Source organism: Rhinoderma darwinii, chromosome 2 (assembly GCF_050947455.1).
Source record: "Rhinoderma darwinii isolate aRhiDar2 chromosome 2, aRhiDar2.hap1, whole genome shotgun sequence".
NCBI classification, from domain to species: domain Eukaryota; kingdom Metazoa; phylum Chordata; class Amphibia; order Anura; family Rhinodermatidae; genus Rhinoderma; species Rhinoderma darwinii.
Window position 1 is genome coordinate 70,016,019 of NC_134688.1, and position 27,182 is coordinate 70,043,200.

The window sequence follows — 27,182 nt, forward strand, 5'->3', positions numbered from 1 at the left end:
CGATCAGCCGAGGAACGAGCGTTTCCCATTCATCAGCTGATCGTATGACCTAAATGCCTGGGGACAAGCGATCGTAGTAATGATCGTTCATCCCCATACTAAACCATCATCGTTTCGTTTAAAGGGAGCAACAAGCAGTTTGACAAATTGTATTGCGGATCAGCGCCCGTTTTAAAAGTGGTAAACATGGCGATATCTGCCTGTGTAAAACCACTTCTAGAATCCACACACCAGTTTATCCAACAGCAAACAGGTCGCGACTGAGGGTCTTTTTATACCGGCCAATTTTGGCCGAAACAATGAGCGCCGATCAACGAGACAACTCGCTGATCGACGCTCGTTTGCTCCTTTCACAAGGAACTACGATCACTAATGTATGGGGACAAGCAACCATTACTACGATCACTTGTCCCCATGCAATACCATCAGGTCGGCAGCACATCTCCCTGTTTACACAGGGGAGGGGGTGCTGGTGACAACGATCGCTGATGAAGTAGCATTTGCTCGTTTATTGGCTGATCGTTACCCTGCTTCCACAGGGCAATGATCGGGAACACTAGTTTGCCGGCTACAAGACTGTGCTGTATTGATGGACGCAGGGTCGTCCATAAAGCTTCCTCCAGATCTACATCGGACTCTAGGTATGCAGGGGTTCCCTAGAAGCAGTTCTAAGGGATACGAGTATGTAAATATACATACCACTCCCCTAAAGTAACCAAGATCTCAGCTCAAGACCAAATCCTGACTGGAAGTAGATTAAGGTCACCTCAATTTTAGTGTGCAGCTGAACAAAGGTTGTCATTTAAAGATGCAGGATCCTTTAAATCCTATGCGTGAAGGTGAGCACATTATAAATAAGTCAGTCTCGTCACACTTACGGCGTTCTTCTTCATTGTATGCAGGGACAACAACAGACAGGTCTTTTTCTGGGGGGTCATGAATACTTGGAAAAGATTTATTTTCTCCATTACTGGTAACAAACAGCTTCTCGGCCTCATGGCGATGCAGATTTGGCATTTTCCTGGCAGTCACATGTGCGATGATCGCAACCTGGTGAAAGAAGGCCCAGATATTATGCTGGATGTTAGGATTGTAAACAATGGTGCAACACGGCTTCTAACACAGATTGTATACGTGGACATGTGCAGCTGTAGAGGAGCGGATTAGTCATTTGCCACAAACATTTCCACAGCAGGAGAAATGTAGCATTTCATGGCAGACATTCAAATGAACGGCCGTTCAGGTAATGCATAGAGGGGCCAGATCCAAAAGAGCGGGAGTTCATCCTAGAGGACCTCTCTCCGTCCTAGCAAATAGAGGTGATAATGTCTATATAACCCAATACCCTCGTATGCGTATGGATCTTACATGGTGGCTCAGTGGTTAGCACTATTGCCTTGCAGCGCAAATCCAACCAAGGACAACATCTGCATGGAGTTTGTATGTTGTCCCCGTGTTTTCGTGGGTTTCCTCCGGGTAATCCGGTTTCCTCCCATACCCCAAAAAACATACCAATAGGGAATTTAGATTGTGAGCTCCAATGGGGACAGTAAGGACCTCTGGATAGCGCTGCGGAATATGTTGGCCCTATATAAGTAACAGAAATAAATAATACCTTTAAAAAGGTTGTGAAAAGGTCAGAAGAAAGGTTCTCTCCCCCCACCTAAAAAAAGAGTGCCACTCTTGTTCAAAGGCTGTGTCCGGTATTGTAGCTTAGACTAAGTTAAGTGATAAGACATAGCCCATGGTCTAGAGAGGCAATGCTTTCAGACGCTTTTTATTTATGCCAGACTATATATCCCACTTACAAATTGAATTGTATTAAAAACGTCCCCACTACTTTGCACATATATACAGTATTTTATCTTGCATTATGAGAAAGGCTTGGGGGGGGGGGGGGGCAGATATTGGAAGGGACTTGTGGTCTCTCTGGCAGACTGTTTTCTGGAAGGCTTAGTGACACTATACACACACACACCATGCCTTAGGGTATACTGTTCACGTGACATCTGTAGGAAGCCAACTCATGGGTCATTTACTTCCCGAAACAGGATATCATAAGAATAAGCCGACACTGCTAAAAGTAGAGGCAGGACTTAAGAGACCATTAAAAGTGCCATACACTGCAATACATAAATAAGTATAGCAGTGTATGGTATCAGCGATTGAACCATCGCATGTTTAAGTTCTAGGGGCTTAGACATGAATATAATAAACATAAGTAGTATCGCTGCGTCCATATAAATCAGATCAAAATAACGTTACTTATCCCACACAGTGAACGCCGTGAAGAATAGAAAGACCTTAATTGCTGTTTTTTTGGTTATTTCACCTCCTAAAAAAATGGAATAAAAAAAAGGCAAATTGCCCCTCCAAAAATAAGACCTCACACAGTTCCATCAAAGTAAAAACAAAAAAGGGACATGATTCAGAACATGGGGACACAATCTCCGAAAGAGATCCGGCAACCTCCTAAAAATTAATGAAGCGGTGGCCGAGCAAGCGCAGTACCGCTCCCTTCCAATAGGAACTGGAGGAAAGGGGCGAGAAAACACAGCTGAAAAGCTTGTAGCGCGTATAATTTAGCATGGGAGAGTCGGTCTACACTAGTCAGGAGCACAGCGGAAGTTTGGGAAAAAAAAGACTGATCATAGGATAAGCCCTTTAATGTACCAGAAAACTGAAATAAAAAAACACATGGTTTCTGGGGTGGAATGGGAAAAAAACAGCTATTCCTCCATTGTTTTTTCTAGTTTCATCTTTAGTGCGTTCATGAACGACATGTTAACATTATTCTGCGAGTCAATACAGCTACGGCGATATCAAATAGTTTTGTTTTTAGGATTTAATAGAATAGAAAAAAAAAAAAAAGTTACATCTTCCATTGTTTGGTCTGGTTAGGCCCTTAATCCGCATTTGATTGATTCCAGGGTTGATTTAGGGTACAATAGGTTAGGTTCCAGTGTGTGATCGCCCTCATCAGGGCGGCTATCCCACCGTTCTGAGTACACACGCAGGGTCAGGTCCCTGTACTATCAATTCTCTAGGATTTACATCTACGATTCCAATAATAACATGGGACTGGTGTTGCTCTTATTATGAATGATCAGTAAAGGTTTATTTTTGGTGGGGGTCCTCTGACTTTTTTGCCAGCCCCTCACTGGCAGCAACGCTGTTGCAGTAGAAGCCGTATTATGGCGCAGTACAAGATCTGAGAAATGGCATCCCATAGAAGTCTATAGGGCCCTTCTGTATCTCTGCATGCCTCAGATTTCACATAGAGGCCTTTTTCGGTTATGGTATGAATCTAACAGAAAACAATTGTGCCAGGCTTTCCGATGCCGTACTATGGAGGTATTCTGCCCTAGAAGTATTTCTACAGCGAGAGTACCTACATACTATATTGCCATACAGAAGCATCACACAGTGACACCAGGAGAACACCTACAACGCCATAGTACAGAACCAGAAGGACTTCATGTGCCGCTGTACAGGATAGAACAAAAAATAAAAAAAAGAAGAATCTTTGCAAATAGTGTCGATTAAAACAGTTCAACAGTTTGGTGTACACAGCTCTTATGCAGACCTATGTGTCTCCATGGTTACAGAGTAAACATAAACCCTGTGTAACCTCATTCTGCGTTTATAAGCTACTAGTTGTATTTCAGCAAGGAGGATGGGGCAGAAAGACTGCAGGATCAGACTGCACAGGGTTGGTTTGTTTGTTTTCGGTAACCATGGTGACACATAGGTCTGCATAGGAGTTGTAGACACAAAACGGTAGGATTGTTTTAGTGAAGACTATTTGTAAAGCGTGTAAGGGGGGGTGTGGATCTAGCCATAATAGGTGACACACCACAGCGACCTAATGATTTCCATACATCAGCAGCGGTGCCTGGTGGTGGTTGTTCAGAATCAGGTTATTTCTATAAGGGGTTTAATAGTAAATGCTGATACTGCCTACACTCAGGTCATCTAAACTCCCCGACTGCTGTGCATGTGCCAACATCAACTAGATCCCTGGCATGTGTACTAGTGCCGCATCCTTGTACTCACCAGGACGAGGAGGAGAGCGGCCAGAGCAGCCAGCAGCTGCAGGAGATCACACAGGCAGCAGTGCATGATACCCACACCATGCCCAGCCGGCCCGGCTGCTAAAAGTACAAGCTGTCAGCTGTCTACAGCCCGGAACCAATCTCTTCCGGTACCCGGCACACACCAACCCCGCATCTGCCGGAACCTATAGCACTCATACACCTATGCGGAAGTGTGGCTGTCACTGCTGTGATGCACACTCTAATTCAAGAGCGAACCTCTCAGCCATGCTGTCAGTCTTGCAACATGCAAGGAGCGCCACCGTGCGCCCGGAGGATGTATAGCGGAACACAAGATTTAGCGTAGTACCGCTATGCACTTGCGATTTACAGGGTGCAAAATATTGTAGAGATAAACGGCCAACCAGCAGTTTTCAATTCATGTAATCACTGCAAGGTAGATGATATCTGTCACTTGATAGGAGCTGCTGTGTAATGATCACATTCAATAAAAGTACCGTGCCCAAGGTTCACCATCATGTTATAGAGTCCGCAACTGTTGTGTAAACTGGCCCTATCATAATCGCATGGAAGTCACGCCATGACATTTATGATGTGGGCATCACAACGTACAATGGACTATGTCTGGGTCCACACGTCGTGGTTAAAATGCACTTTTTTGCTGCGATCTTTGCGAAATCGCGGCAAAACGTCGTGGTTGTGATGCAGCCATGGCAAAAAAAAATAGCATTTTGTACACTACATGTAAACCCAGCCATAAACTAGTGTTAGGGCTTGTCCACATGTAACGGAACAAATCTCATCCACGCGCTGCGTAAATAGTGAGCGGAAAGGCCGCTCAGAAATTTACGTGCGGTGCGGAATCTTATTCTGCAGCATGTCAATTGTATCTGCGTAAACGCTGCTTATTTGCTGCACGTTTTCCCCATTGAATTCAATGGAGAAGTTGTTGCGTTTTTTTGCGGCGGGTTCGCAGTGATTCTGCTGCAAAAAAACGCAACTCTTAAAAAAAAAATATCATATACTTACCCAAAAGTCTGTGTTTCTTCCTCCAGGGCGGCCTCCTGGAATGACGCTTCATCCCATTTGACCGCTGCTGCAGCCAATCACAGGCTGCAGTGGTCTCCTGGGATAAAACGTGATCCCGGAGGCTGGCCCGGCTAGCATGCTAAATGCTGCAGTTTCCGAAATGGACAATCCGGGCGAAAAACTGCACTACAGTTAGGTGCGGTTTTTTGGCCGGAATTCCCTGCGGCGCACAGGGCGGATATGCTGCGTGCATCTATGCAGTGTATCCGCCCTGTGTGGACGCAGCCTAAAAGTTAAAAGTTTTGTTGCAGTTTGTGCAGCGATTCTGCAGTGGAATTGTAGTGAAATCCGCAGGTGCACATAATGTTTTCTATCATCAATTCTTCACACTAAATCGGCAGGTAAAACTCGCAGCATTTCCGCAGAAATATGTGCAGTAAAAACTCACCATTTGCTGAGAACTCTTTTAAGATTCCACTGCAGATTTTTTTGTTGCAGAAAAACTGCAGCACATCCCACCTTTAGGCTTTATTCAGACGAACGGGAAAAACGTCCGTGCAACGCGCGTGATTTGCACGCGCGTTGCACGGACCTATATTTGTCTATGGGGCCGTGCTGACATGTCCGTGATTTTTCCTCAACGTGAGTCTGCTAAAAAAAAGTCACAACATGTCCGTTCTTTCTGCGTTTTTCGCGCATCACGTACCCATTGAAGTCAATGGGTGCTTGAAAACCACGCATGCCGCACGGAAGCACTTCCTTGCGAACTGCGTGATTCGCGCAAGAGCTGTCAAACTCTGAATGTAAACAGAAAAGCACCACGTGCTTTTCGGTTTACAAACATCCAAACGGAGTGTCTTTGAGATTAGTGAGCCCGGACAACCGAACCGAACTTCACCGGGTTCGGCCGAACTCGTTTTGACCGAACCCGGCAAAAAAAATTTGGGTACGCGACGTCAGGTGACAGTCACTGTCCAGGGTGCTGAAAGAGTTAAACTGGTTCAGCACCCTGGACAGTGACTTCCGATCACAATATACATGAACGTGTTAAAAAAAAAGAAGTTCTGACTTACCGCTAACTCCCGGCTTCTTCCTCCAGTCTGACCTCCCGGGATGACAATTCAGTCCAAGTGACAGCTCCAGCCAATCACAGGCCAAGCACAGGCTGCAGCGGTCACATGGACTGCCGGGTCATCCAGGGAGGTGGGGCCCGATGTCAAGAGAGGGACGCGTCACCAAGGCAACGGCCGGGAGGAAAGTTCTCGGTAAGTACGAACGGCTTTTTTTTTTTTAACAGGTTGCTCGATATTGTGATCGGAATTCACTGTCGAGGGTGCTGAAAGAGTTACTGCCGATCAGTTAACTCTTTCAGCACCCTGGACAGTGACTATTTACTGACGTCGACTAGCCTCATCTCTATGATGGCGGCTGCGCAAAAATCACGCAGCCGCGCATCATACACTGATGACACACGGAGCTGTCAAGTGGTTTTTGCGTGCGCAAAAACGCCACGCTCGTGTGAATCCAGCCTTAGGGTAAGTGCACAGCATATCCGTCATGGAATCAGCAGGGAATTCTGCCCGAAAAACGTCACCAAATTGTGGTGCCGTTTTTGGGCGGAGTTTCCGCTGCGGAAATACTGCTAGAAAAATAAAAAGTTCATACCCCGTTTTCCATTGTCATAGCGACAGTTCCCTCAACTCTGAGTACAGCCCGGCCTCCTGGGATGACGCTGCAGGCCATGTGACCTCTGAAACGTCATCCCAGGAGGCCGGGCTGCGCTCAGAACAGAGGATCGCGGCTGGGTGTAGGCATGAACCTTATTATTTTTAAACCCCAAAAATCTTTTTTTTTCTTTTTTGCGATTTTTGCGGCGGAATCGCAGCATTTCTGCAGCAAAAAATCCCAACATTTACCTATGTGTTGCACGTTTTAGCTCCACATTGAATTCAATGGGAAAAACACGCAATAGAAGAGCGTCTCTCTCTCTCTCTCTGGGGGACCCACCATGTCCATGCATTACATGGACACCACATTGACTTTAATGGGTACTGTTCCGCTGTGGGGACACTGCAGGGAACATGAACACTTGCTGCTGGGCTCACATACAGATTACTGCTGCAAGGGCTCTTCTAACAAAACAGGATTGTCCAAAGTGGACATCTCTTATAATATGTAATGTTATTACTTTCACTGCAAATATGGCCTGGGTAGAATAGGCCTCCCATCTTATAAAAGCTTATGGTGATGGAAGTGCCGCCATTTGTGTTTTCCAGTTTATATTAGTGACATAACTATAAGTGCCCACAGTAGCTTCCAGTTACGTAAGGCTAGATAGGTAGATAGATAGATAGATAGATAGGTAGATAGATAGATAGATAGATAGATAGATAGATAGATAGATAGATAGATAGATAGGATTAATAAACATTGTAAAGATCTGATCGCTTTGGACTGATGTCAGCTAATCCTGTGTTTTTATAGATATATTACAAGTAAAGTTTCCACACTATACTGAACATGAATATAATGAAGTTATTAACATATATAATATCTTCTATTTCTTTTGAACAATGACATTTTGTATTTCTTTTTAATGGAATCGTCACACAATAGTGTTCTGGATTGTTTTATAGGCGCACAGTTCTTGCATGCGGCCGGCAGGGGGAGCAGTGCGGCGCAGGATATGGGAAGTTTAGTGCGTGTTTCCAGGTAGCACATGTGCGGTGACTTCCTGTGAGCTGCGCCGGGCTGCATGTTCGTACATTACATGTCGCGCCTCCTGTATGTTCTCTACATGTGATTTCCTCACCTGCATGTTCTCAGCTGACGCATGTTGGAAGTGAAGAGATGGCCGCCGGTTACAAGTGAGTGAATGACCTCATGCAGCGTTATACAGGGAGTGTAGGGGCTTTGGGCAGTTTTGTCTACTCTAGTATTTCCTACGTTCCTTGGGACAATTTAAAGGGGGTCTGTACCTTTAAACATTGATAGTATGCCACCAGAGCAATGATACTACAGCAGCGTCTGTCCGTGTGGACCATCAGGGTATGTTCACACGGCCTATTTACGGACGTAATTCGGGCGTTTTTGCCCCGAATTACGTCTGAAAATAGCGCCTCAATAGCGCTGACAAACATCTGCCCATTGAAAGCAATGGGCAGACGTTTGTCTGTTCACACGAGGCGTATATTTACGCGCCGCTGTCAAATGACGGCGCGTAAATAGACGCCCGCGTAGAAGAAGTGACCTGTCACTTCTTTGGCCGTAATTGGAGCCGCTATTCATTGACTCCAATGAATAGCAGCGCTAATTACGGCCGTAATTGACGCGGCGTTCAAGCGCCTGCACATGCCGGTACGGCTGAAATTACGGGGATGTTTTCAGGCTGAAACATCCCCGTAATTTCAGCCGTTACGGACGCCCTCGTGTGAACATACCCTCACAAAAACAGGGGGGCTATGACTTGGTGGCACCGCAGTCCCTTCTGGTTTTATCATATACTCTGTTTTTTGTCTGATATTGAAACCTATGGTCACCTCCCTTATCATCTGTGAGGCTCCCCCACCGACCACTCTGATGGCATATCCTGGCAATGCCAAAAATACAGAACCTCATTCATGCCAGGAGAGGTACCAGGATCTCCACCACATCTTCTTGTCATGGCAGAGTAAGGCCTCGTGCACACTTCAGTCTTTTCCTTCAGGGTGCTATCCGTTTTTCTGACGGCTAGCACCTTGACCCATTCATTTCAATGGGGCCATGCACACTTCAGTTTTTTTTACAGTCCCGTTGCTCCGTTCCGACAAAAGTAGAGCATGTCCTACTTTGGTCTGAGACTCCGTGACCGTGAGGCCCATGCAAGTCAATGGGGCCGTCAAAAAAACTGAAGGCACACGGAAGGCATCTGTGTGTGACGGAGCCGTTGCCTAGCAACGGCCGGGCGGCCAGAAACATATAACAGAAATATTACACTAATCGGCAGCCACTTGTCTCTATCAATCACTGACAGAAAAAAGAGACTGCTGATAAAAATAAAATAAAAGTTCATATGTACCCGGTCGTTGTCTTGGTGACGAGTCCCTCTTCTTCCTCCAGTCCGACCTTCCTGTATGACGCGGCAGCCTGTGACTGGCTGCAGAGGCGGTCACGTGGGCTGAAGCGTCATCCCTGGAGGCCGGTCTTCTGACGTCATCCAGACTTGCATGACCGCCACTACAGCCTGTGATTGGCTGCAGCGGTGACATGGGATGAAACGTCATCCCAGGAGGCCGGACAGGAGGAAAATGCAGGGAGTTCTGGGTAAGTATGAACTGATTTTTAATTTCATTAAAATTGTATTTTGCGAGCGCCGTGATGGTCATTCTTCAGCGTTAGTCACTGTCCAGGGTGCTGAAAGAGTTACCGCCGATCAGTGCAGCCCATTAACTCTTTCAGCACCCTGTACAGTGACTAGCGCTGAACAACCCTGCTGTTTCAGCACCCTGGACAGTGACTAGCGCTGAACAACCCTGCTCTTTCAGCACCCTGGACAGTACCATGCTCGGAAACACGGAGTGCACACGGAAATCACACGGCCGCTAAAACGGGCACACGGATCCGTCAAAAACAGCAGTGAAAACGGTGATGGAAGTGTGCACGAGGCCTAATGGCATTTCTTTCCTGCCCAGGTGACCTAGGCAGCCAATCATTGGCTGCAGTGCTAGTGCTGCATTTTATGGGTTGGGAAAAATTCTTAAAGAGACTCTGTCACCACATTATAAGTTCCCTATCTTGTACATAATGTGATCGGCGCTGTAATGTAGGTGACAGCAGTGCTTTTTATTTAGAAAAACTCTACTTTCACCAAGTTATGAGCGATTTTAGCTTTATGCTAATTACTTTCTTAATGCCCAACTGGGCGTGTTTTTACTTTTGACCAAGTGGGCGTTGTGGAGAGAAGTGTATGACGCTGACCAATCAGTGACCAATCAGCGTCATACACTTCTCTCAATTCATGTAATCAGCACATAGTGACACTGCGTTGTTCACTATGTGCTGTCTTCTACTGAAACATTAGCGTTACTGAAGTGTCTTGACCGTGAATAGACATTCCTTCCAGCCAGGACGGGATGTCTATTCACAATCCCGACACTTCGGTAATGTTTGTGTGTGTGTGACTTACTCACACAGCACATCGAGATCACGCTGTGCTGTCATTTACAGCGAGATCTCGCGGGATTACGCTTGCTCTGCTGTAAGTACCACACAAACGTTACTGAAGTGTCGGCATTGTGAATAGACATCCCGTCCTGGCTGGAGGTGATGTCTATTCACTGTCAAGACACTTCAGTAACGTTAATGTGTGTGTATGTGACGGCACAGTGAACAACGCAGGATCGCTATGTGCTGATTACATGAATGGAGAGAAGTGTATGACGCTGATTGGTCAGTGTCGTACACTTCTCCCCACAACGCCCACTTGGCCAAAAGTAAAAACACGCCCAGTTGTCTATTAAGAAATACGTCTTGGCAATGTAGAACATTTCATTTCTAACCTTCTTTCATTGTTGTCCTCTTTCCAACAGGACAGTGGAACCATTAGAATATTACAGGAAATTCCTAGTAAGTAAAATGCGTTTGCTTGTATAGCGCCGACATATTCGACAGTACTGTACAGAGATTGCCACTACATCAGCTAGTGCCAGGAGAAAGGAGGGGGTTGAATGTTCAAACCTCCTACACTGTGTGCCGCCATTTTTTGAGCGACTGCACAGTGTAGGAGGATTAGATACAGGGCTCAGCAGACAGTATAACACGAACATACACACACATCACAAACATAACTTACCTGCTCCTGCCGCTGCCTCCGCTCCTAGTCCTTGCTTCTGAACATATAGACGGAAGCCGCGACCGGAAGTAGTCCTCTTACTGTCCGGCCGCGGCTTCCGGTCCACATGAAAATGGCGCCGGATGTCGCTCTGCCGAAGATCTTCCTTTTGGACTGAGTGGGAGTGGCGCATGCGCCGTTCACACACAGACGGCGTACACTATAGTGAATGGAACGGCTCCCGTTCACATTCACTATGGGGATGTATGTGCCGTATTCCATCTCTGTATGTGTCGTTAATCGACACATACAGAGATGAAAAAATAAATGGCAGCCCCCATAGAGAAGAAAAAGAAAGAGGAAAAAGTACAACACAAAAACACAAATAAATAAAATGTATTTTAACCCCTTAATGACCGGTCCTGAAAAGACCTTAATGACCAGCTCAATTTTTCTGTTTTTGCCTATCTGCGTTTCAGCAGCCATAACGTTTTTATTTTGTCATTGACGTGGCTGTATGAGGCCTTGTTTTATGCGAGAGAAATAGTATTTTTTTTTCCCCACAGTTTTTACGGCGTGAATATAGGAAAAAGCGATTCTCGGAATAGTTTTTTTTGTTTCTTTTTTATCCCGTTCACGTTTCACGCTAAATAACCCATTCGATTAATTCTTCAGGTTATTACGGGCGTGTAGATACCTAATATGCGTAGGTTTTTTGTTTTTATTTAGTGTAAGGGCAATAAAATGTATTTAATGCAAAATAAAGACTCTTTTTGTGACTTTTTTATTTATTTATTTGTTTTTGTTACTTTTTTTTATTTTTTTTTAAATCCCATCAGGGGATAACTTTATTTTTTACTTGTAATGTATTAGCATACTTCTGTACGCTAATACATTACACTGTGTCACTATGACACAGGCTGCTGATCGGGCAGCACAAAGTGTGCCCGAACAGCAGGCACATGGAACAGACAGCCCTGGGGTCCTTTGTAGGTCCCCAGGGCTGACTGCAGAGGGATTCCCCGGTGTTTGATCGCATCACTGGAATCCCGGTGATGCGATCAAAGAGGGGAATTCCCTTTGATCTTGCCGCGGTCACGGACCGCGGTAATCAAAGGGTTAAACAGCTGGGGTCCGAATGTGTGCCGACCCTAGCTGTGTTCAGGAGGCTGCTCTAAGATCAGGAGCTGTTAGTAACAGCTCCTGCTTAGAGGATGAGCGCTCACACGAGCGCTCATCAGCCTGATCTGCAGCGACGCCAAAAGACGTCTCTGTAGACTAAGCACCCGCACCGCCTGACGTCAAAAGACAGTGGGCGGTCGGGAAGGTGTTAATGACATACTAAAAGCAATAACATAAAACATTTTTTTTCGTGACACCTTCCCTTTAAGACTTTCCTTGTTTTATATATATTTTATTTTCTCTCATGATTACAGAAGCAGAATTGTCGACCAGATGGACGAGGTCTGAGTGAATTTAGGACAACCACAATAAATGTTGGTAAGTTTTAGGAATAATACATTTCATCCATTTGCAAATAGACTACTTCAGATAACAGAGGAATGTGAATTCGAGAGGGCAATTTCCGACTTTTTTTTATTATTTTTATCTAGTGTTTTGTTTTTTTTATTCACATAACTGCATTTTCTTTCAACAAAGCTGTATGAAGCCTTGTATTTGCGGGACTAATTTTTTTTTTTTTTTTTTTTTAATGGCGCCATATGGATATCCATATTTAGAGGTCCTCTGTCCCATGATAGGGGATTGTAAATGGATCTTATTAGAGTGTGTTATGTCAGTCTGCTCTTATTGTGGGTCCGGCTGCTTGGAATGCCCACCGATCCTAAGGACACGGCACTTTCCATAACTCATTGTAGAGAAATGATTAACGCACCTCCTGCTCTCTGCAGCAGTCAGGCCAGTCTTATTGACCTCTCGTAGAACACTTTTGTGGGGAAATCCCACAACAGTGTCCTGCTAAAATGTGATCTGGTCTATATTAGGGACTGCTGCCGCTTCATGTGCCCTGTGTATAAGTCTACTGATTTCAGAAGTCTGGCTTCATGACTACGTCTAACAACTGGCGTCAGACATCGTGGGTCGAAGGATTGGGTTCCTCCAAACTTGCTGGAAAAAAGATTAACGGGCGACTGAGGACCTGTCAGACCATATTATTTTATAATTATTTCCAGGCTTGTGTTTACTACACCAAGGTCTTTGTGCTTTCGCATTGTATACAGATGATTCTTTAATGGCAGCCATAAATTCCGGCATTGTGAATCTATACTGTCATAACCGGCTTATTTTCTATTCTCCATGTATATGAGCGCCAACTGCATAATTTTACTGTCTTGTAGGTAAAGTCAGTGGGGGAGTTTATCTGCCTTTCTACACCAGTTTTCTGTCCTACAAAAGGGTCCAAAAGTCCCTTTTGAGCTTTTTGCGCCTTGCGCTTCCAAAAGGAGCGGTGCCAAAGTGTCCCAACAAACGTATAATTTACGCCAGAAAGCTGTTGTAAACTTTAGGGGAAATGTATGCTGGCTCCTAGCTGGCGTAGATTTCGATCTGTGAGGCGTAGCGAGGAAGACGTTTATGCTGGGCCTTTTACCCTCCCCGCTCAGACTACTGCTATACATTGGACAATTAAATATATAAAAAAATAATTGAATGTTCACCTCAGCGCTCCTCTTCTCCTCTCTGGGTTTCCTCAGGCTCCTTCAGCACGCCGCGGCTCATGCAAGCGCCTGACGCCAGGAAGTGTCAGGACGGTCTATTTGACTCTGCTCGGCGTCCGGACCTTGTATGAGCCGCTACATGATGAGGAAGCCTGTGGAGACCCGAGGAGGAGAGGTAAGTGTACATCTTTTTATTTTATTTTACAGTATGTCCAATGGAAAAAGGAGAACAGATGGTGTACGGCCGCCGTCTTTGCGGCACAAATGTGGCGCATGGTCGTCAAAAAATGCGACAGGTTTATTAAGAGGAGTTCAGCTGTTAATAAATGAATCACATTTTACTCTAACTTTGATGTATGAAATCCCAGTCTTAATAAATTTCCCCCATTGGCTGTTTGCCCTCCTTCTGCCGCAGAACTCAAGGGTTACAGATAAAGGCAGAAGCAGAAACAACCACAATAGGGCCGCTGCCTAAAAAACTACCACCCATATACAAACGTCCATACGTTTTAGCACCCCCTACATAGCATTGCTTACCCAATATTTGCCTTCTGAATGCGTTCATATATATTTGTATGGATAAACTTTGTCACCTTTTATGTCACCATGAGTTTCCTTGAGCTCCCAGCACTATAATGGAATCTGGTGGAGCTGAGAGGACGATCAAAAGCGGTCACATAGGAGGTGAAGACTCCATCCTACTCATTTATTTGTAAAATTCATGAGAATCTGAAACCTCTGTGGTCATAACTTTGTGTTCTATGTCATTTCTCTTTTATTCCGCCTTAGAAACAAACTGATATATGTATTCTTATTACAGGGTCCATTACCACAGCAGATGGTTCAGCTCTAGTGAAGCTTGGGAACTGCACAGTTATGTGCGGCATTAAAGCAGTAAGTCCTATGAAGTGTGTTGTCCTCCGAGACCTGCTTAGGTCGGCAGGATATCTGAAGGAAGGTTACAGTCCTCTCCGACACTAATCATTGCTCCTCTTAAAGGGAATGTGTCGCGAATTAAACCTTTTTTTTTTTTTTAAGCAAGTTACTTATTTCTATTATTTTTTACGTTTTTTTGCTGTATTTTTTTTTTTCTTCCACATGGTGGAAAGTACTAAAAATTAAATAATAATTTGACATGTTTTCCTATGTTGGCCACCAGAGGGAGCACTTCCCAGAATTACAGCAAGGTGAATGAGGCAAAGCAACCTGACTCACAGCTGCCGTAAATGTGGGAGGGAATCTCACCCCCCCCCCCTCCTACAAGCAAGAAAAAGGTGTCTTCAAATTGCTAAGCTGTGCCCGGCTGCCATTTTGGGTGATTGTTGAAATGTAGAAGCTATAGGACACACCAAAAGGCTATGGGTACGCTTACTAAACAAAGGGAAAACAACTCCTGATTTTCAGCCATTTTTAAATCAAACTCGCGTTTTTGGTGGCCTTTTTTACGGCAGTTTTTGGAGCTGTTTTTCTATAGTCAATGAAAAACGGCTCCAAAAACGTCCCAAGAAGTGACATGAACTTCTTTTTGGCGGGCGTCTTTTACGTGCCGTTTTTGGAAAATGGCCACGTAAAAAAAATGCCCCGTCGGAACAGAACGTCGTATTTCCCATTGAAACCAATGGGCAGATGTTTGGAGGCGTTCTGCTTCCTCTTTTTCAGCCCTTTTTTCGGGACGTTTACGGCCCAAAAAACGGCTGAAAACACTGGGTGTGAACATACCCTTAGAATGATGGAAGTGAAGTGTGTATTTGACACGTTTTTTTGTGTGCATTTCACATGCCTCTCCTGCTAAATGTCTTTATCCCTCCATCCTGCTGACAGTCCCCTCCAGGATCACCACCCAATACTGCTGACAGTCTCCTCCAGCGTCACCATACAATCCTGCTGACAGTCTCCTCCAGCATCACTGTCAGCAGGATTGTATGGTGACGCTGGAGGAGACTGTCAGCAAGATTGGGTAGTGATGATGGAGGAGACTGTCAGCAAGATTGGGTGGGGACGCATCACCACCCAATACTGCTGACAGTCTCCTCCAGCATCCCCATACAATCTTGCTGACAGTCTCCTCTGCAGTAGAGGAGACTGTCACACCACTCTTTGATGGGAATAACCATCTGCTGCTGACCGTTTCCTCGCCGACCTCCTGCTGACGGATACCGCACCTCACCCGATCATAGTCCGCACACAGTCCACACTGACAATACATCTCACACTCAGCACTGCTACATACATACATACAAATAAAAATCATTATTTCTAACCTTGTCAATGTCGTGACTATATTTTCTAGTCATTTTGCAACTCATTTGATAAATATAAGTGTGAGTTTTCATGGAAAACACAAAATTGTCTGGGTGACCCCAAACTTTTGGATGGTAGTGTACATACACACACTCCACTCTACTACATCTGACAAGCTTAGCTCCGCACACCATCCACACTGAGAATACATCTAGTGACGGGGTGGGGCGGCCCGTCGGGGGTCACAAGAGCTGGGGTCTGTGAGAGAGAGGGACAGACAGGTACCCACACCTTACCTGCAGTGAAGCCGGTCTTCATAATGGCGCCTGCTATCTCCCTACAAACCGGCTTCTCTGCTGTGTGACTCTGACCTGCGTCTGCGCAGTACAGAGCCAATGAATGGCTCCCGTTCATTGTACCCTATGCATTGTAGCTGCCATATTTCATCTCTGTATGTGTCGTTAATCGACACATACAGAGATGAAAAAAAAAATGGCAGCCCCTATAGAGAAGTAAAAGTATGAATACATTAAAAAGCAGAAAGTGACAACACAAATAAATAAAATTTTTGTTTACATTATATTAAAAGCAATATAATAAAAAAATAAAATAAAATCATGACACCTTCCCTTTAAGAAGTCACTTTCCTTGCTGCTTCATAAACCTCATCAACTCATTGGATTTCATTTGCTTTTAGGAATTTGCAAGCCCTCCAACAGATGCTCCAAATAAAGGATATATAGGTCAGTAACAAAGTTCTTGGGAACTTTCTACCTTTAATTAAAAATGACTTTTCCTGCGCAACCTATTAATTAACCCTTGTAGCTTCTCACACTTGTGGAAGATGGTGCAGATACTGAACTGTCAGCTGTTATTTGGCATTGTTCACTAAGACTTTTCTGCAGGAAACTTTATATTAGTTAAATGCTGTGCATCCTGAAAGGTACATCATCCTTCTCCTGATGGAGCTTATTAACCCCTTAGTCACCAACAATACGCCTTTTCACATGCGTCACTAAGGGGCCTTAGGCTAGGCTGACGCCTTTTCACGTTCGCCTAGTCTAAGTCCTGCACGGGTCTCCCGTGCAGGCAGGAGCCGGGGCTCTGCTGTCTGATGACAGCTGAGCTCCTGCTCCAACTCCCGCGATCGAAGTTTACTTAGATCGCGGCCGTTTAACCCGTTAAATGCCGCCGTCAATAGCGACCGCGGCATTTAACTTTGTTTACAGAGGGAGTGCGCTCCCTCTGTCACCCATCGGCGGTCCGCAAATGCAATCGCGGGTCTCCGATGGGGTGTCATGGCAGCCGGAGACACGTCCTAACAGATTGCCTGTCAGATTTACACTGACAGGCAATAATGCTCTGGTATATGAAGTATACCAGAGCATTATAGCAGCGATCTGAACATCGCACAGTAAAGTCCCCTATTAATAAATGTGAAATAAAGATTAATAATAAAAATTACAGTAAAAAAATCCATTTTTTTTCCCATAAAAAGTGGTTTTATTTAGTAAAAGTGTAAAAAAATAAAAGTACACATAGCGGCGCCGCGACCGTAATGCCTCCATTAATAAAGTTAATATGTAATTTAAACCGCAAGGTGAACACCGTAAAAAAAAAAAACGCAAAAAACAATGCCGAAATTGCAATTTTTTTCCATTGCCCACAAAAAAAGACATAATAAAAAAGAATCAAGTGCCATGCACCCCAAACCAGTACCAATCGAAACTACGTCTTGTCCCGCAGAAAACAAGGCCAAAAAATCACTACATTGATGGAAAAATAAAAAAGTTACGGCTCTTGGAAAGCGACGATGCAAAAGCAAATAATTTTAGTTCAAAAGTGTTTTATTGTGCAAAAGTCGTAAAACATAAAAAAACCTCTACATATGTGGTATCGCCGTAATCGTACCGACCCATAGAATAAAGGTAATGTGTTATTTACGTCGCACAGTGAACGGCGTCAATTTAAAAACGCATAGAACAATGGCGGAATTTCAGTTTTTTTTAAATAATCCCCCCAAAAAAAGTTAATAAAAGTTAATAAAAAAATTCTATGTACCCAAAAATGGTGCTATTAAAAAGCACAACTAATTCCGCAAAAAACAAGTCCTCATACAGCTATGTAGACGAAAAAATGAAAACGTTATAGCTCTTTGAATGCGACTATAGAAAAACAAATAAAATAGCTTGGTCATTAGGGCCTAAAATGGGCTGGTCACTAAGGGGTTAATATTCATATAATCACTACAATTTGAGATGTATTGACAGCAGCCATTATTATTAAAGGGCCAGTTATAAGGATTGCAGGGGGCAGTTTCTTCTTCACATGGGAATATGGGCTTCTTAAAATGTATTGGGGTAAACCGCTCCTGATTTTCAGAAGTTTTTTTTAAGCAAACTCGCTTTTTTCACTGTTTTTGACGGCTGATTTTGGAGCCGTTTTTCTATACTCAATGATAAATAACGCCAAAAAACGCCTCAAGAAGTGACATGCACTTTTTCGCTGGCGGTTTTTAACGCAGACGTTTTTCAAAACTGGTGTGTAAAAAAAACGTCCTGTCGGAACAGCGCCAGTTTTCCCATTGAAATCTATGGGCAGATGTTTGGAGGCGTTCTGCATTAAATTTTTTTCGGCCATTTACGGCCTGAATATAAGCCGTGTGAACATACCCCAAGATAAAAAGCACCTGATTACTTATAGCAGGTTTTTTTAATTACTTATTATCTTTTTTCAAATATCATATAGAAGGGAGGGCTATTATTTCACTGCACTGTATTAAAGAGGACCTGTCACCTCTCACGACATGTCTGTTTTAGTAAATACTTGCATTTTCCATAATCTAGTTCTGGAGCATCTTTTATTAGAACTCTACGTTGTGCCATTCCTCTGTTTTTCCTCCTAGAAATGTATGAATAAATTGTCAACTTAGTGTTACCAGTTGGGCGTGTGTCCTTACATAGCCTGACACTGTCCAATCAGTACTGACCGTGTCATTGTGCAGGGACACGCCTCTTTGACAAGGGAAATGGGTACAGTTGTCAATTTATTCATACATTTCCAGGCGGAATAACAGAGGGACAGCACAATGCAGATTTCTAAGAAAAGATGCTCCAGAATTGTCGTTTCATGAGGAAAACAGACATGTCAGATATAAATTGAATTTCTCTATAAAAACTCCTATTGTTTGATGATGAATAAGCTTCTACTTAGACTAACACACGGTTTTTATTTTAGTACCTAATATGGATCTTACACCTTTGTGTTCTTCACGGTTTCGACCTGGACCACCAGGAGAAGAGGCGCAGGTTGCCAGTCAGTTCATAGCAGATGTCCTTGAAAAGTAAGAATAAATCCATAGTAAGACGTCCTTGTTTTATAATAAAATGTTTGTGTTTTTATGAATCTAAATAGAAGAAAGTGATAGGCAGGTTCAAAGAGCAAAGAGTCCATTTGTAGCTGTCGTGCATCAGTGCTTAGTTTGTACCGACATCCAGCCTACGGAAACAGGTGCGTTTCAGAATTTGAGTGCATTTACCCTACGTGTCCACTAGGGGATATGCATAAATGTCTGATCGGTGACTCTTGGCCCCCTGTTGATGTCTAGAACTATTTTTTTTTTTCCTCGCCAGTGCCTCCTCTAAACCAGTGTCGGTGCTGTTTACGGAAAAAGCCAGAGTTGCCGCCTCTGTTCAGTAGAGGTTGCTAGAGCTGAGACATTGATGGAAACATCAAATCGATGTGCTATTAATGCCTATAATGAAAAACCCTTTTAAGGCCTTGTTCACACAGTGCAGATTTGCTGCAGACTGCATGCCTTTTTAGTCCAAACCAGGATAAGATCCGAGAGGAGACCTAGGCGCTTCTTTATATATTTCTTCTGTTTAGGTTCCATTCCGGGTATTGGCTTAAAAAACTACATGCAAAATCGGGCACAAATCGCACTGTGTGAGCGAGCCCTAAAATGGATCAAAATACACATAGTAAGATCAACTGTAATTTACCCTCATTTTGTTTAGTTCACAGATAATCCAGAAAGAAGACTTGTGCATTGCAAAAGGCAAAGTATGAACATTGCATTCCTTTTTTGTGTAGTTATTTATGTGGCTCTACTACTGTACACCCACAACCGAAAGGATTATATTGGGTTAAACCTCTTGGAACATGCACTAAGGCTTCATTCCAGCAGTAATGGACATGAATGTATTTGTTGTTTGCTTGTGTATTGTAGTGTAAAGCCTCATGCACGCGATCGTAGCCGTGCGCGGCCCATGATTACGGACACGGACGGCCGCGGAGTGTCATCCGCAATCACGGACCGTGCACACAAAAGATGTGCATTTATTTCAATGGGACAGGACCGCAATTGCGACCCCCACATGGTTCTGTGGGCCCATAGAAATGAATGGTTCCACAATTCACCCGCAAAAACACGTTTGTGTGCATGAGACCTTATAAGGAGCCAAAGTTATGCAATGCCACAGTTCACGTGTCCATACGGACTCCGCTCATCTCAATATTCAGCATGCTCCATTCTACAAGGCCTCGGGGTATGTTCACACGCAAAGTCGAAAATGACGGAGCGATTTTCAGAGAAAACGGCCTCTGATTTTCAGCCGTTTCTGAATCCGAAAATTGAGCTTCTTTTAATTTGAAGTGTTTTTCATAGTGTTCAATGGAAAAGCTGCTCTAAATAAACAGCGTTCAGCTGCCGTTGTTTCAGACGTATTTTGAGGCATTTACGCCCTGAAATACGCCTGAAAACTCCGCTTGTGAACATACCCTAAGGCTTTTATGATCGTAAAGGAGGGCAGAGCTATTTCTCTCTCGTGGTACCACCACATGATTTTACCTTGTAAAATAGATTTTTGATATGAAAAGTGCAGACAGAACTTTCCTCCACCTGGGGACGGTGTGTTGCTTTGTCAAATTTGTATTTAGTGTAGTACGCATATTTTGCATTATACAGTTACTCTTTTAAAGGGGTTTTCCAATCCTTTTTTTTTTTTTTTTTAAATCAATGCAATGTTCCTCTATTAATATATTAGTGCACTCTGACTAGCTTTTTCTTGATAATAAATGGTTTTAGTAACACTACTCCCTATTGTTTACCTTGAGAGGTTTGTTTTGCTCAGTAAGTTCATTCCTCTTCTCTTCCTGTGTTTCTCCTCCCTGCATGCACTGCTCTAGTCCCAGCATGCAATGTGCATGCAGCAGTGCACTTGCTCCGCCTACTACACCCAGCTCTACTAACTTCTGCAATCTCATTCTATTACTGATAGCACAAGCTGAAATCACTGGATATCTGCGTTTTTAACCTCTTAACGCCGAAGGGCGGATATATCAGTCCTCTGCAGCTGCTAGTTCGCGCAGGAGGAGGGATATATCCGTCCTGTGATGGCGCGGGTACTGCCAGTGTACCCACACGATCAGCGGCAGGAGCATGGCTGTTATACACAGCCTGGTTCCTGCTGCAACTGCGGGAATCGAAGCGCGCTCCGATTCCGGCAGTTTAACCCATTAAATGCCGCTGTCAATAGTGACAGCGGCATCTAATGTGTTTGACAGAGGGAGGGAGCTCCCTCTGTTTTATACTGACAGGCAATAATGCTTTGGTATACAAAGTATACCAAAGCATTATATATGCGATCGGCACATCGCATAGTGAAGTCCCATGGTGGGACTAAAAAAAAAAATGTCAATCCGTTAAATAAAGTTGGTGAAAAAACAAAAAAAAAATTACAGTGAAAATCAAATAAAACTACTTTTTTTGCCCAAAAAGTGTTTTTTTCAAAGTAAAAGTGTCAAAACAAATCACACATACACATATATGGTATCCCCGCGATCGTAACCACTTGAACAATAAAATTAACACATTAATTAAACCGCTGGATGAATGGCGTCCAAAAAAACAACTGCAAAATTCGCTCTTTTCTCCCATTCCCACCATAAAAAATTAAATAAAAGTTAATCTATAAGTCCTATGTACCCCAAAATAGTACTAATGAAAACTACACATTGTCCCGCAAAAATCAAGCCCACGTACGGCCACATAGACGGAAAAATAAAACCGTTACGGCTCTTGGAACGCGGCGATGCAAAAACAAGTAATTTTTTTCTAAAAGGGTTTTTATTGTTCAAACGTAGGAAAACATATAAAACCCTTACATATTTGGTATCCCCGTAACCGTGCCATAGAATAAAGTTAACATGTTATTTACGCTGCATAGTAAACGGCGTAAATTTATAACGTGAAAATCAATGCTGGAATAGCTGCTTATTTTCAATTCTCTCCTAAAATAAAGTTAATAAAAGTTAATCAATATATTGTAAGCATCTAAAAATGGTACAATTACAAAATACAACTCGTCCCGCAAAAAACAAGCCCTTATACGGCTATGTCGACGGAATAAAAAAAAAGTTACGACTCTTGGAATGTGACCGTGAAAAAAACAAAAATAATCCTTGGTCATTAACGTGCAAAATGGCCCGGTCATTAAGGGGTTAAACGGTTTGAAGAGGACTTCTGGTACCAAAACAGTGGAAACCCCCAAAAGGTGCCCCCATTTTGGAAACTAGACCCCCTTGAGGAATTCATTGTAGTTTTCTTGGGGTGCATGCGGCTTTTTGATCAGTTTTTATTCTATTTTTAAGTGGCGTGGTGACTAAAAAACAGCAATTCTACTATTGTTTTTTTATTCTATTTTTGTTACAGCGTTCACCGTGCGCTATAAATGACATATTCACTTTATTCTGCGGGGCGATACGATTAGGGCTCATTTACACGAGCGTGTTATACATCCGTGCAACGCGCGTCGCAGGGACCTATGTTAGTCTATGGGGCCATGCAGCCAGGTGGGCGTGATTTTCACGCAGCGTATGTCCGCTGCGTGAAACGCACGACGTCCTATATTTGTGCGCTGTTCGCACATCACGCACCCATTGAAGTCAATGGGTGTGTGAAAACCACGCATGTCGCACGGAAGCAATTCGGTGGGACGCGCGTGATTCGCGCAACAGCACTGTAAAGGATGAATGAAAACAGAAAAGCACCACGTTCTTTTCTGTTTACAAACATCCAAACGGAGTGTCATAATGATGGCGGCTGCGCGAAAACCAGGCAGCCGCGCATCATAAAGGGCTGACACACGGAGCTGTTAATTGCCTTTTGCGCACGCAAAACGCCGCGCTTTTTGCTTGCACAAAATGCACACGCTCGTGTAAACTCGACCTTACGGCGATACCAGATGTTTATAGTTTTTTTTATGTCTTATGGCGTTTGCACAATAAAATACGTTTTGTAAAAAATCATTCACTTTTTGTGTTACCTTATTCTAAGAGCAAGAACTTTATTATTTTTCCATCAATAAAGCCGTGCGAGGACTTATTTTTTGCGTAACGAACTGTAGTTTCGATCAGGACCATTTTTAGATACATGCGACTTTTTGATCTATTTTTAATAAATTTTTTGGGAGGTGAAGTGACCAAACAATTGTGATTTTGGTACGGTTTATTATTATTTTCTTTTACGGCGTTCACCGCGCGGGATAAATAACGAAATAATTTTGTAGTTCAGGCCGTTACGGACGCGGCGATACCTATTATGTATAGTTTATTTATTTATATATTTTTATTAATAAAAAAGGACTGATAAGGGAAAAAAAGGGGATTTTTTTTAACTTTTATTTTCTTATTTTTACACATCTTTTTTTTTTTTTACTTTATTACTTTGTCCCACAAGGGGACTTGAGGGCAGGAGGCCCTGATCGCTATTCTAATACTCTGCACTACATGCGTAGTGCAGTGTATTAGAACTGTCAGCTATTCACTGACAGCAAGCTGACTTTGTCAGGACCCATTAGGCTTCCGTCGATGGCATAGCCGGACGCCATTGTTTGGTGTCCGGTTGCCATAGTAACCATCGCCGGCCGCTATCGTGTAGCAGGCCGGCGATGGTAACTTAACCCCTAAAAAGCCGCGATCTCTATTGAACGCGGCTTTTAAGGGGTTAGACAGCGGGGACACAGCGATCGGTCCCCGCTGTAGGAGCTGCGGCAGCTGCTGTACGAGACAGCAGCTGTCACAGCTCCTGTACGAGACAGCAGCTGTCACAGCTCCTGCACCTGTCGGGAAGACGGCCGAAACGGCCGTTATTCCCGCAACTTCGTATTCCGTCGGTAATTTATAAGGGGTTATAATTTCACAGAGCATGCGCGGTGGAGTGTGTTAACCACGCATGCTCTGAGATAAAGAAGCACGTGGTACGGTTACGTCATTTGTGACGTAACCGTACAGTGTGAAAGCCGGAAACCGGAAGCAAGGCAGAAGACTAAATGGACGGGTCTGCACAGGAAGTGCAGATTTTGCTTCACTAAGGGGGCGGTGACGGAGGAGGATATACGACGCTACAGCCATCTGATGAAACGTAAGTACATTGTAAAGTTATATCATTTTCATTGTTTTATTTAAATAAATGTAATTTTTTAGTTCCGAAATACCCCTTTAACCTTTTTTAAATTCTAAACAGATCCAAAATGAATTAAAAACCAAAATGATAGTTATACTTTTAAAAATATTTTCGATAATATTAAAGACGCACTCCGGGTATTTTTTTTTACCACCGCCCCCATTTGAAAATGTGATGAAGTTTCTGGTAGTCCGGTGTATTGGTTTGCCGGGTGCTTTATTTTACAGGGAAGCCACTCCATTCCGGGCCGCCATTGGGTCACATGATCTCCATTCTGACTCCCTGAATCCTACAGCGTCGGCTGTAGGGACCGGAAGTGTCTATGTATGCTAGTCTATAAGGGCCTCTATGTGAGTCTCATAGACTTGCATTAAGAGACCGACCTCCAGTCCCTATACCGTGTTTCCCCGAAAGTAAGACAGTGTCTTACTTTCTTTTTATCCCCAAAAGCCCCACTATGTCTTACTTTCGGGTATGTCTTATATTGGAAAAAAATTGTCGAATTTTTTTATTTTTTTTTTCCACAAACTTTATTTAACTGTTTTACATTTTTTTTTTAGTCCCACCAGGGGACTTCACTATGCGATGTGCCGATCGCATATATAATGCTTTGGTATACTTAGTATACCGAAGCATTATTGCCTGTCAGTGTAAAACTGACAGGCAACCTATTAGGTCATGCCTCCGGCATCGCCTAACAGGCAGATGCTGAAGGCAGACCTGGGGGTCTTTGTTAGACCCCCGGCTGTCATGGAAACCCGACGGCGACCCGCGATTTGTTTGCGGGGGCGCCGATCGGGTGACAGAGGGAGCTCCCCCCTCTGTCAAACACATTAAATGCCGCTGTCACTATTGACAGCGGCATTTAATGGGTTAAACTGCCGGAATCGGCGCGCGCTTCGATTCCGGCAGTTGCAGCAGGAGCCAGGCTGTGTATAACAGCCGTGCTCCTGCCGCTGATCGCGTGGGTACAGTCTCAGTACCCGCGCCATCACAGGACGGATATATCCATCCTCCTGCGCGAACTAGCAGCTGCTGAGGACAGATATATCCGGAAGTGGGCAGGAGGCGGCAATACCCTCGTGTTTCCCCGAAAGTAAGACATATGTCTTACTTTCGGGGTACGGCTTATATTAGCCGACCCCCCTGAAACCCCCGATACGTCTTACAATCGGGGGTGTCTTACTATCGGGGAAACACGGTAGCAGACGCTGCAGGATTGCGGTGGTCAGAGTGGAGGCCAGCCTTTACTAACTGATGCCTAGCTAACAAACTTCTACAATGGCCTTTATATATTTCGTTTCTATGTTTCTCAAATAGAGACATTGCCTATTCCTTTTCTTTGTAGAAAATGTATAGAGTGATGTTTTGCAGAGTAGAACGGTTCTATAAAACAAGGCAGTGCGTGGTTAAGTTCTAACATTTTTGCCTATTTTTTTTCTATTTTCCAGCTGGCATGGGTTTTGTATTGTGATCTAATATGTCTTGACTATGATGGGAACCTCTTTGATGCCAGTGTTTGTGCGTTGGTAGCTGCTATGAGAAATGGTAAGATATTAACTACAATTCTTAATGACTGTACATTTTAAAAAAGTGAAGTCACTGTAAATACATTCCTTTACATGTCTTGAAGGGAAACTAAACTTTCAACAAACGTCTGACATTTCATAGTGACATGTCAGAAGTTTTGATAGGTGGGGGTCTGAGCACTGAGACCCCCACTGATCGCTCGAACGAAGCTGCAGAAGTGCTCAGGCCAGACTATGGGTCTGTACACCGCTACATCGGCTTTCCGAAAAAAGCGCTTCTGCCGCTTCATTTTAGCCATCAGTGGGGGTCTCAGTGCTCGGACCCCCACAGATCAAAACTTCCGACATGTCGCTATGACATGTCAGAAGTTTGGTTTAGTTACACTTTAAGGTGGCCATACCCTTTAGATAGCGTTGGCCAACAGCTGTTTCTCCCAACTCCTCCCATATACAGTACATGCATGCTCTGCTGGTGTTAATGGCTAGTAGGCGTCTGGCAGTGACTTATCTCCTGCCGCAAAAAAGGATCAGGCATGTTGAAATCCATCATGCTTAAACTTCTTTTCCCGCCAACATCTTCTGTCAGGGGAGTCAGGACACCCCTCTATACACATTAGATAGCCTGCTGGTCCCACTGAAATCGGTGGGTTTGGTTGACTTTCATCTATTGTGTATGGGCACCTTTTAGGCTATGTTCACACAGGGCGGATACGCTGCGTAAAAATACACAGTGTATCCGCTCTGGAACCCGTGGGGAATTCCGTCCGAAAAACTGTACCAAATTGTGGTGCACTTGTGTCCGCTAAAACATAAATTCCAGGAGGTCGGCCTAAATGGAGAAGTATAGAGAACGGGGTAAGTAAGCTTTTTTTATTTTTTTTTTTTCTCGAAGTTGCGATTTTTACAGTGGAATAGCATGTTTTCTGGCGCAAAAATCACATTTGCTATTTGTTGCAGGTTTTACATCCCGTTGAATTCAATGGGGAAAATCCGCAACAGAAAAGCAGCAATTCCGAAGCATAAAATGACATTAAAAAGCTTCACCGCAGGTCAATTTGTGAAAGTTTTTTTTTTTTTTTACGCAGTGTGTGGATGAGATTTGTTCAAATTTCATCCACTGTGCTGCTACTGATTACTCTTCGGATTTTACGCAATGAAATCCGTTGAAGAAATTCGGCAGTGTTTACACTACATGTGGACATAACCTTACACTGATCTCGTGTTGCATTCTTTATTATAGTAAGGTTATGTTCACAAGGCAAACAAAAAACATCTGTCAAATATGGAGCTGTTTTCAAGGGAAAACCGACTTTTTTTCAGCCGTTTTTTATGCATCAGGCGTTTTTCATATTGGCCCAATGAAAAACTCCTCCATAA

General features: G+C 43.8%; 2 protein-coding genes across 2 annotated transcripts in view; one reads left to right on the forward strand and one right to left on the reverse strand.

The window, feature by feature from the left end:
- Positions 1 to 4,284, reverse strand: part of ALG5 (ALG5 dolichyl-phosphate beta-glucosyltransferase) — a 51,072-nt gene extending 46,788 nt beyond the window's left edge. Inside the window, exons 1-2 of the mRNA XM_075851732.1 lie at positions 4,057 to 4,284; positions 879 to 1,050 (exon numbers count right to left, since the gene is read on the reverse strand). Of these exons, the coding sequence (XP_075707847.1) occupies positions 879 to 1,050; positions 4,057 to 4,122 (238 nt within the window). The 5' untranslated portion in view covers positions 4,123 to 4,284. The remainder of the gene's footprint in view (positions 1 to 878; positions 1,051 to 4,056) is intronic.
- Positions 4,285 to 7,767: 3,483 nt separating this feature from the next.
- Positions 7,768 to 27,182, forward strand: part of EXOSC8 (exosome component 8) — a 29,426-nt gene continuing 10,011 nt past the window's right edge. The window contains exons 1-8 of the mRNA XM_075851735.1: positions 7,768 to 7,951; positions 10,652 to 10,688; positions 12,330 to 12,393; positions 14,389 to 14,462; positions 16,507 to 16,552; positions 19,047 to 19,152; positions 19,829 to 19,874; positions 25,728 to 25,824. Of these exons, the coding sequence (XP_075707850.1) occupies positions 7,935 to 7,951; positions 10,652 to 10,688; positions 12,330 to 12,393; positions 14,389 to 14,462; positions 16,507 to 16,552; positions 19,047 to 19,152; positions 19,829 to 19,874; positions 25,728 to 25,824 (487 nt within the window). The 5' untranslated portion in view covers positions 7,768 to 7,934. The remainder of the gene's footprint in view (positions 7,952 to 10,651; positions 10,689 to 12,329; positions 12,394 to 14,388; positions 14,463 to 16,506; positions 16,553 to 19,046; positions 19,153 to 19,828; positions 19,875 to 25,727; positions 25,825 to 27,182) is intronic.